Source organism: Austrofundulus limnaeus, unplaced genomic scaffold (genome assembly GCF_001266775.1).
Source record: "Austrofundulus limnaeus strain Quisiro unplaced genomic scaffold, Austrofundulus_limnaeus-1.0 Scaffold79, whole genome shotgun sequence".
Lineage (NCBI taxonomy): Eukaryota > Metazoa > Chordata > Actinopteri > Cyprinodontiformes > Rivulidae > Austrofundulus > Austrofundulus limnaeus.
In genome coordinates this window covers 827,733-839,067 of record NW_013952481.1, presented here as the reverse complement: position 1 = coordinate 839,067, position 11,335 = coordinate 827,733, and the positions used below count along the sequence as shown (strand labels likewise).

Below are 11,335 nucleotides of genomic sequence, written 5' to 3'. Positions count from 1 at the left end.
GTATTTCTGAGTGTTTTATGTGCTGCAGAACAGGAACCTGCTGTAAAACAGCAATTATGCTGAGTCAGGCTTGATTTTTAATAATCTTTTCCTGTTAAATAAATAAATAAATAAATCAAATCAAAGCTATAGAAAGGTTAGATGCTAAGTGTATAACAAACTGGCTAGAAGCTAAATGTAGCAATAGCTGGCTAGAAGCTAAACGAAGGAATAGGAAGGCTAGAAGCAAAGTGTATAAAAAACAGGCTAGAAGCTAAAAGTAGCAACTGGAAAGCTAAAAGCTAAGTATATAAATAACTGTCTAGAAGCTAAAGGTAGCAGAATGGTAGCTCAAAATCATAATTTAAAAGATTAATATTAATTACCTTTGTTGTTTTCTAATTGTTTAATCTGATAAACGTTATTATTCAGGAGACTTCACCTGATGTGAATTCTTTAAACTCTTCAGTCAACAAAAGTTAAGTGTTTAATGAAAACTGACTGTAATAAAGACGTGTTTCATGTCTGATCTGTTTACATTAATAAAAATCTGGAGTCAAACTCGGTCGTGGATTCGTCTCTTGTGGTTTCTGAAGTATTTCTTTATGAACCACGAGTTAATTGATTCTGAAGCTGTTTGAAGGAACGTCTCTTCGTCTTTGATCGATGCTCCTCTCAGACTTTGAAGWGAGTTTTGGTGCACATGTGTGCTCACGCTGACATGTATGTGTACATAAATCTGTGCCGTTAAACCGTGAGTTCAGTTAACAGGAGGGTCCYGGTGAGCTGATTAGGTGTGTGAGTTTCTCTGAAACCGTTGGTTCAAACCCTGACTTGTACCTCCTGAGATGTGCAGACTGGGTTTACACTATGTTTGTTGTGAAACAAATGTTGCATGCTCACATCACTTCAGAGCAGATGGACCCTGGTTTTATTTCCTGAGTTTCATTCAGAAATATTAGGTGGCTTATGAGATATTTTACTAACAGAAAGGCACAAACCAGCAGGTTGAGTCAGTTTTTAAGTGTAAAAAGGTCTGTGAAGACGACCCCTGTAGGATGAGTGTTCCTGCTTCCATGTCGTCACTCGCACACATTAGTGTTTTTCTTCCTGCTGTTTGTGTGACTGTACTCCATGTGACGTGTGGGAGTTCATCATCGCCGTCGTTTCTTTCAGAAGAGGCCCTTCACTCTTTGAGTCACCGAGGAGCTAAATGAGCTCCTGGTCCAATCACCGCTGCTCCTCTTTCTCCTCTTTGTACCCGACTCCCGTGACTAATAAYCTGTTCACGCTGGATTGACCAGATGACTCACGTCCCTTTTCTCTACCTTTTTGTTGTTCTAACCTTTCACAGAACGTGACCGATTGTTTTATGTTGAGGACGACTCTGGCCTCACAATAACAAATGTTGCTGGACGATGAATTGTCTCAGAAATTATCGTGATAAACGGTATTTTTTGAGACACTTAAACTAATAAAATGATAGCACCCCACACTTAAAAGAAGTTTATTAAATTTACAAACGTAAATAAAAAAAATTTTTGCGACACAAAATCACTTCCCAGATCTGATGTTTCGTGTTGGCTGTGGCGRCCATCTTTACCAGGGCTGGGTAAAAAAATTATTTAATTTAAATTTGGTAAAATGGATCCATAGGGCATGAGATATTTTTCCTCATGGCATCTTGTGATGAAGCTGAGGCTTGTTTCTGTGTTTTGTGTCCCTCCTGGCTTGCCCTATGTTTACATCCGGTTGACGTTCAGCGCTAAYGTTAACTAAAGTTGTCTGGTTCAAAACAACAGAAACTAATGAATCACTAACATTACAGCTGCCTCTCTGCAGGACTTAAATATGACAGACCAGGTGATCTGTTTGTAAACTGTAGAGGAGTTTTGCAGCACATTTGAACCGTTTTCATTAAGAGCAGATCTAACTGAATCTTGATGAATCGATTCAGAACTTGGCCACGAGACTCAGCCCTAATCCAACATTTAATGGTTTGTAGATTGATCACTTCCTGAAAGTTTTATTGAAATCCATCCAGTGGTTTGTGAGATATTTTGCTAACAGAGTTGACTATAGTTCAAACCAATCGTTTTGAGCTCTGAGTTAGAAGTGACTCCTGCTTTCAGCTGTTTTTATCCATTTGCATTTTAAGTTTTATCCAGAGAAAAGACAAGAGCTGAGAGATAAATCCTGCTCCTGACGGTTGAATCGTGGTTTTTGTTAATAATCTATTGATCCTTGAAGGTGATGGATGCTCATTAGGAGCGGGGCGGTTACACAACCTGTTTACCTCGTACAGTTTCACATTCTGTCTTTTGTTGCTGCAGGAAACGGCCGACAAAAGGCCCATCAGCGTTCCACAAATCCATATTTCTCAGTTTTAAATGAGCCTCCTGTACTCCGTGTACCTGGAAACGATGCGTAATGTTGTTTTCTGCCACCGCAGCGTCCGGTGCGGCCCGGTGCGGTCGCGGCTGAATGGGACACACTTGTTTTTCACATATAGAAATATGAATGCGCCCGTCGGTGAGTCACACGCAGCCGTTTGTGTTGGMTTTTCAGATGAGCTGTCAGCAGCTGCCTATTCACTCCTTTACATCCTCCTGCGTGTTGACGGTGACTAATGCACTCGAACTAATGGAGCCGCCTGATCGGACTCCACCTGAATGGACGCCTCCCCCCTCCCTCCCTCACAGGGATTATGTTTCTGTGCACGTAGCGAGCGACTCGTTTCATCGCAGGGTGATGTAAAAAGTACAGCGGATGTGGTGCTTTTACAGCCTCTTGTCTTCTGAACACACTGGMAGGGATGAATCAGACGTGTTCAAGTCACACAATAAATAAATCTGATGCTTGTTGAAGAGGTTTGGTCCTCTCAACTGAACCAGCAAACAGGAAAACCTGCAGGAGTCAGCAGGTTTTAGTCCACACAGTTATAAACAGGTTAATTCTTCTTTAATCATTATGTAAAAACTGACATTATTTCATGCACAGATCTGAGACAGTAAATATTTAAATATATTTTCTTTTTTTTCTAGAATCCACGCGTTGTCATCTCAAAGTTGATGAAATAATGACTGACTTTTGTCCCCGATCCAGACTCAAAAGGAGCAAACACAAAACATCAGTTTTTGTAAATGAGTTACCAGATAGCTTATCTGGTGTGTCGTTTGCTGAAATATTGCAAAATAATGATTTTTAACCTGAAAAATAACCAAACAGATACACTGTGTTCGCTGCGGCTGTCGCTTCTGTTTTTGAACTCTGATGCTTTGTGAAAACATCTCCCCTCAGTTTGACTGTAAAAGTTGTTTTTAGCTGCTGGGTGTAACCCTGGTGTCACAGAAACACGTGACGCRTTTTAAAAAATGTAGATAAATCTTCTCTTCTTTCTGTTTTCTGTCATGTTTTCAGATATTACTACAACAAGAGGATCCTCCACAAGACCAAAGGGAAGAGGTTCACCTACAAGTTCAACTTCAACAAGCTGGTGCTCGTCAATTACCCCTTCATCGATATGGGCTCCGGTACGTTCACAACAGGGTCTCTGCAGATCCTTAAAAAGCCTTAAAAAGCCTTGAATTCATCAACCCAAACATAAGGCCTTAATTAGCCTTAAAATGTCTTCAATCGATCTTCAGAAGTCTTAATGTGAACACATTGTAARTAGGATGACTGTAATTTGAATCAAATATTAAAATAATTACTAACTTTTTTGACATTACTTCCTGTTATTTTAAATGCAAAAATCTCAACAACTGCCCATCTGAGCAACGTGAAATTAGTTTGGTAATATGTGAGCCGTCACATCGAAACCAGGATTAAGTCTAAAAGTRGAGAAACAGGCAGATATTTTGATTTGAACGTGTGCAGAAATGGCATTTTGTCAAAATATAATAAATAAATAAATAAATGACTTATCAATGTATCAGTTGAAGGAACTGTGTGAAATTTAATCCTAAAAAACACATTTGAAGCATTTTTTTGAGCAGTAGCAACAAAAACCTGATTTTGAGGAGAAACACCTTAAAATTTTGAATTTTCCCTGTGAGCTAACAATGTTTTTGTTTCTTTCCAACTGGGAAGTCTTAATAAACAAATAATATTTGAGGTTTAGTCTTTATACTAACATCAAAAATTACTCAGTTAATTTAAAATTAGGATTCAGACCAAACAGTAATGTATTATTGTAACCAACAAGACAAATGAAGTCAAATCTCTGGATAAGTTTATGATATCAGGATGATCCAGGTGTCAAAATGTAGCTTTTAAAGCAGGAATCTGAAAATNTGTCGCGTGCAGGAAGTTGTTTTTATCTTTTTGTTTTGGTGCAATAATCCGAGGAGCTGTCGGCCATTTTTTCCTGACCTCATCCGCTCCCTAAAATACTAAACTGAACAAAACCTTTCCCTGCGTTGGATCGAACGGAAGCAAAGAACAAAACGAGTGTATTTCCCAGACTCTTGTGCAGAAACGACTCTCCGTGAAACACCGGTGTTTCATCAAACAGCGTTTTGCTGTTTTCAACACTAACATGTAAAGTTTCCTCTCCTGAACGTCATCGTGCCAGTTTATGTGCTCAGATTGTGTGCTCAGATTGTGTCTTTCATCTGGAGAAATTAAGTCAGATTAGAGTTTATTTCTTTTTTTCCCTCTCCAAGAGGCAGATCCTGATGTTACTGATTCAGACGCCCCGTTTAGAGATTATAGAAGTGCCTCTCTGCCGCTGCGCCGTGTTTACAGCAGACATGATCACAGGAGGGGACCATGATGAGCTCCTCCTCGCTCTGGACCCGTCAGGCCTCCAGGACCCAGAGACTTCCTGACGAGTCCTGGAGCTCCTCTTTGTTTTAAACTAAAATAAAAGACTTGTTTCCCTCAGAAGTTCGTCCTTCAGTATTTCCGGGCATTCGTGTCGATCCGACCGCCTTCAGGACGGATTCACTCCTGGGAGAAAAATGTAACGAACACAGAGCATCAAGGCTAACTCAGGCAAACCCTCTCTGAGATAAAAAACAAAAAATCATTTTGTTCCAAAAAATTTTAAAAAGATTGTTTGTTTTATTAAACGAAGATGGTGCCTTTTTGTGAGTTTTATGGATCGAACCCCCGACACATCAAACCAACATGCCTTTGGCTTTTGTAAAACAAAGAATAAGCAGATCTACACGTATATATTTTATTCAAATATATATTGAAATCAGATATATTTCAATACGATCATTTGATATGAATTAGGTAAATCTTATTTTTAATAGTAAAGATGTATATGTATATATATATATATATGTATATGTATATGTATTCTGACGGGCATCTTATTATCCGTATATTTCTGCCTTCTCTCGACCGCTGAGCTGCTTCTATCTCTTTTATATCCTAAAATTTAAGGCAGGTAAAGGGATAGTTCAGATCTTTTGGACTGGGGTTTTGTTTTAATGAGTAAGTATCATCTTACCTGTTGTAGATATACTTCCTCAGCAATTAAAGTGTCTAAAATTTAAATACAAAAAGTCAAAAGAAAACTTTTTTTGTATTTAAGGAACTTGGAATAATACAATTTTACCTGTTTTGGTTCATAACTGGCATATTTTCTCTTTAGTTTGGCTCAAAGTGAAACAGGAAGTGACATCAGTGAAACAGGAAGTGACATCAAATGGTAACTCACTTGTTTTTGTTTATGAAACATTATTTGAACTGTCTGTGACTCAATTTATAGAAACAGGTTATTCTACAGTCTGTTAGCCATTATAGCAACACTCTGTTCAGATGCAGACATTCCCCTTTGACATCACTTCCTGTTACTTCACATGCAAATATGTCAACAACTGCTTGTCTCAGCCATGTGAAAAAATTTTTTGTAATATTTTATCAGTTATCTTTCCAAAAAATACATTCACATTCATAAAATTTGTGACTGGCACTTTAAACGTTAATTATTTCAACAGAAATGCAGGAAGTGCCTCAGACTGCACAGGAAGTGCTACAGATAACGGCTGCTGTCGCTAACTGTGCTTGTAAATAACCAGTCAATGTCAAATTAACGTCAAAACAAAGACTCATTGGTTCAGATTAGCCGTTAGCTCAAATTAAACTGATGATTAAATTTATCTGCAACAGGTAAGACACTGACTGTTCATAACCTTCAAAAGATGTGAACTAACCCATCTGGGTGAGGCGATTTGTGAGTTTTTTTTTTTTAATTGTATTTTAACATGATTGCAGTTCTAACTGCAGGTTCTGGTTCTGATCGGACCACAGATACGGGCCTGGGCAATTGTGTGTGAACACACAGACACACACACACACACACACACACAGAGTTCTCCTCCACTCATCATGTCTGACACACGCAGCAGATGTGTTTTTATTAAAAAAAAAAAAAGAGAAGTTCTGGAAAAAGCGCGTGAGCCCGGCCCGTGTTTGTGATGGCAGCGAGCGCCACTTTTCCAGCGTTTAGTTCTGGAGGCCAAGAATTTGGATCTGGTGCCACGGTCTGCCTGGCAGAACAGAGCCGAGGAAAACTGGAGGACTGAGACCGAGACCTGCTGAGGTTTATCAAGTGGAGCCTGAGGCTGAAAGTTCCCGTGACATGTCTGTCCTTCAAATACAAAAAGTCAAAGAAAACATCTTTATTCTAAAGAAAATTACCATAATACTCATGATTTTACACATTTTGTCCCATAACTGGCCTATTTTTTATTTAAATTAGGCTCAGCCAAAGTGAAACAGGAAGTGACATCAAAGGGAAACTCTTTAATAAAATAAACTCACTAGTTTTTGTTTATTAAAACTTATTTAAACTTTAACTCTTCATCTCTCTGATAGAGACTGAAAATAATCTAAAGAAACATCAGATTCTTCTCTACAGAGTTATTAGCTGTTGTAACAACACTGTTCACATGCAGACATTCCCCTATGACATCACTTCCTGTTTCTTCACATGCAATTATCTCAACAACCGTTCATCTCAGTGACGTGAAATTAGTTTTACTATATTTTATCAATGTTCTCTTTCCAAAAATGCATTCATGTTTGTTACAAAAATCACAGACACTTTAAAATAAAACGGCACAGAAGCTTAAATTAGCTGAAGCTAACAGCTACAACACGAGCTAACAGTTTGAATTACCTTCACAGGTCGAGGAGTCCCGCAGAGCGCCCCCCCTGTTCCGAGTGGAGGAACTCATTTCCGGTTCCCCCCCTCCACACCGTCGGAGGTGCTGTCCTCCAGCGAGGAGCTGCGCAGCCCGGGGGTCTTCAGCACCGTGGCCCGCCGCATGGCCCGCGGCTCTGTGAGCGACTGCAGCGACGGCACCTCCACCAACTCAGAGCTGGAGGAGGCCGCCGGTGCCGAGGAGCGGGCCGCGGGGCCCGACAGAGCCTTCAGGGGCCTCCTGCCCCCCCGCCTGCCTCACGACTCTCTCTTCAGGCTCTACGGGGGTCCAAACCCGGCAGGGCTCCCCAGACCCGCTCCCAGGCTGCACCCGGAGCCTCTGTCCCCGTTCCCCGTCTCCCCGCTTCCCGGAGGTCTGCTGGGCTCGACTCTGTCCCCGGCTCTGACCATGACCCCCACCCCTCACCTGGCCTACAGCCCCTCCCCCTCCCTGTCCTCCCCCCTGCTGGGCTCCTCCCACTTCTCCTTCAACCCTGAGGACATGAAGCACTACCTGCAGGCCCACACCCAGTCCGTCTACAACTACCACCTGAGCCCGCGGGCCTTCCTGCACTACCCCAACATCGTGGTGCCCCAGCCCCACCGCCCAACCCTGGAGNTATATATATATTGCAAATGAATTGTTAAAGCTCAGATTTATTTAATAAAAATCATCTGCAGGTTTCTGTCTGCAGCTCTGGCTCCCTCTGCTGTCAGCTGTTAGAACTGCAGCTCAGAGCTGAGTTTTATTTATTTTAAAGTAAATGTAAACATGTTTAAATCTGTCTTTTTTAACCTGTCTCCATTTGGTTACTTTCAAAGTGAACTCTGCTGCTGGTCCTGGCAGAAGGCGGGTCTTAGGATGATTGACAGTTTGTCTGGATGAGGTCAGAGATCACGGTCTGCAGCACCACAAGGATCGTCCTCACGTGGTGCTGCAGGAGTCCTGCTGGATCGGACTCTTCAGGAACGCAGAACCCTCTGGRCCTTTAGTTAAAAACTGCTTTAATGTGCAAAAGTCCTGATCCGACCTTTACAGGTGAAATTTTTCCTTTCAAGCTGTGAAACTTATTTTTCTTTAATTTTTTTTAGCTTCTGCAGAAAAACTGAGAATAATAGATGGAATCAKGAGTAAATAAGATTAACTGAGAATAAAAATAAACAATTTTCTGCTGCTTAAAGCCAAAAATGATCAGGTTTGTGGTCTGAGCAGAGGACACAGCGCCCTCTGCTGGACAGAAGCAGCTGCAGCAGGTCAACTGTTATTAAAGGTCAGATCAGTTTTTATGTTAAATATTTTTAAATATTTATTATAAAATCAAACATTGATTTTGTTTACGTGCTCTGATGTTACAAACCGAGGCAGTGGACATGAGTTCTGTGGACACAAGCTCATCTCAGGGACAGAAAGACGAGTTCTGCGAAACGTGTCTCAGAGGGACAAACAAGTCCTGTGGACGTGATTGTCTCCATCTCAGACTGAGGACACAGACTGGTGCAGGTCAGGCAAACTATCATTTTCTTTGGATTCAGTTTGTTTACATAGAGTGCAGACCCACATTACAGAAATGTCAAACTGCACTGTTTTATTTCCCATCAGAACCTTAAGTTCTACATGTTTAAACCAGTGTTGTATAAAGTTCCACAAAGTGATACTTGACTAAAAGTACAAGTATTTTACCAAAAAATTACTTTGGTAAAAGTTAAAGTCTCCTTTAGGAATATAACTTGAGTAAAAGTCTTAAAGTATGTGATATTTGTTGTAGTTAAGTATTAAAAGTCAAAGTGTAGATTTARAATGAGCAGTTAGATTTTCTGTAAGGACATTTATTAGGAGGTGACCTCCCCAAAAACTGCAGAAATGACTGTTGTATTAAAAGAATGAATGGATGTTAWATTTAGGATGCACTAGTCCAGCTGTTTCAGTTTATATACATATATCAAGGCTGCACAAAGCTTTTCCCCAAAATGAAAATCTATCTGAGGGCTGCAGCTCTGAATCAAACTGCGAGCAGCATTCCTGTTTATTTGCATTTTAATGTTTTTTATTTTTATTTTTATGTTGGGTCGTCCCTCCAGTGAATATGGGTCACTGAGGAGCCCACTTTACTCACTGGGGTGTCACTCTTCCGGTTTGGCCCAGATGATGGCAACAAGCAYGATGACCTCACCGCAGCTCGCGGTCATTGGCCTGCAGACCTGACACCGTTCGGCCAATCACGCGCCGATCCGGTGACGTATAGCCTCCAGCGGCGGCTCTGATTGGCCCGAGGGGGCGGGACTGAGGCGTTCCGTGTGTGATTGACTGGGAGGGACAGATGAGGCTGAATATTAGTACGTTTTATTTTAACTTAATTTGAAGATTAGATGCATGAGTTTATTAGTTTATTAATAGCTATTAGTTTTAAAATAAGTGTTTATTTGAACTTTTATGCTATAATGTTGCGTTTTAGTTTTTTTAAGTTGCTTAAAAAGCCTTCATTGTTTACGCCCTTGTTTTAATGTGTAAAAACGGAGGGGGTAAAATTAAATAAAAAGCTTATTTTTGTGTAAAAAGTCCAACAATCTTGGGGAATCTCATTGGTCGCCTTCTACAGCTGTGCTCTGTTTTCCCACACTCTGATTGGTCGCTTCCTCCTGTCGCTCAATTTCATTTTGACACGTAGCCCCGCCTCTTGTGTCTCGAATCGCGCTTTCCYATTGGCTACTGTAAGCGTTCTGGCGTTGCCATTGGCCGCTCGAGCTGGTTGTCAAGGCTCGGGGGCTTCATTCACCATTTTGCGACAGTAGAGTAGAATGTACCGAGGCAGTAGTTTTTTTTTCTACTCCCCCCTCCTCCTTTTAAGTTGCTTCGCCGGAGAAACATGACCGGTCGCTAACGGGGAGCCGCGGACGGCAGGCCACCGTGCCCTACTTTACCCGGCGGAGCGAGCGGAGGAACATCCCGCGGGGGGCTTCTCTGTTAGCTCCGGTGAGTAGACGCGGTAACCCCCCCTGCAGCACCGCGGTCCGTCAGGCTAAGCTAATGTTTACCGTGTTAGCAGCTCCTCTGAACGGAGGAGTTTCCGACATTATCTGGGTGGGAGTCATGTTCGCGGGGGGAGAGAGAAAAAGGGAGCGGTGCGGCTCTGAAAAAAAACTTTTCCAGTTGAAATGAAACCAAACGCCATGACGGTGTCATGGCTCCTCATCATGTTTGTTAACCTTCCTGTTTTTATTTCACGGTTTGTGGGCCTTCCTGTTGACACTTCACAACTAACTTATCAGCTGTTTTAACCCTAAAAAACACCGACTTTTCGGACCGTGTCCCGTCGCAGAACACCGGGCCCGGTGAGGTCAGAGAGACAGGGTTTCAGAGAGCCCCGGTGGTTTCCCGGTAACTCTTACAGGAGAGGACTTCCAGGAGCCGAGGCCTGCTCCGGGCTCGGCCCCGGACCGGAGTGGAGACCTCGGTTGTAGCTGCGGTACTACGAGGGCTTGACGCGGTGCAGCCCGAGCCGAGGTGACGACACGGGCTGTTTTCAGAGGCCTTGTTGTCTGGATGAAGTTAACAGCTGGGATCCTCCTGGATTATCGCCATGGTTGAATATTTATTTACACGACCGGACCGGCTGCTGCTGCTGCTGCTGCTGCACTTTATCTGTTGTAATCCTGTCATAAAGTTCAGAACAACATTTAAAAAAGGTTTTATTACACCAACATCACGATACGCAATATTATCATTTAATAACGCGATGACGATATTAATCGCCACATTTTCTTATGTGAACTAAGTGTACGCATCAAGGCCAAATAATATATTATTAGCAGCAGAAGATATTTATTTACGCAAAGTATAAACTTTTGTAATTTATTGCAGTATACTGTGATATTAATATCACAGTAATAGAAAAAGTACCTAAAAGAAATAACTAAGTAAAAGTAAAAACACCTGAACAGAAAATGATTTTCACTGACAAGAAAAGTACTTAAAACTGCTCACAAAAAAACAGAAAATAAAAGTACTTTTGCACAACTGGCTCCACTAAACCAAGTTAAATAWATTTGCAAACTTTCTCTTAGAGAAAATATGTAAATTGCTCAATTTACTCAACTTTAGTGGAACCAGTTGACATGAGTTGGCATAAACAACTGGTTTCATGATGTTTGGTCGTATTTAAATCTGTAGCTGTAACAAATAATACATAATAATAA

General features: G+C 41.4%; 2 protein-coding genes across 3 annotated transcripts in view; both read left to right on the top strand.

The window, feature by feature from the left end:
• LOC106519559 (ETS domain-containing transcription factor ERF) overlaps positions 1–7,676 on the top strand; it is a gene marked incomplete at its 3' end in the record, with an annotated part of 34,514 nt that extends 26,838 nt beyond the window's left edge. For both annotated transcript variants that reach the window (XM_014011280.1, XM_014011278.1), the window contains 2 exon segments: positions 3,400–3,512; positions 7,126–7,676. In XM_014011280.1, coding sequence (XP_013866734.1) covers positions 3,400–3,512; positions 7,126–7,676 — 664 coding nt within the window.
• A 2,114-nt stretch (positions 7,677–9,790) lies between these two features.
• LOC106519540 (protein capicua homolog) overlaps positions 9,791–11,335 on the top strand; it is a gene marked incomplete at its 3' end in the record, with an annotated part of 22,926 nt that continues 21,381 nt past the window's right edge. The window contains 1 exon segment of the mRNA XM_014011258.1: positions 9,791–10,112.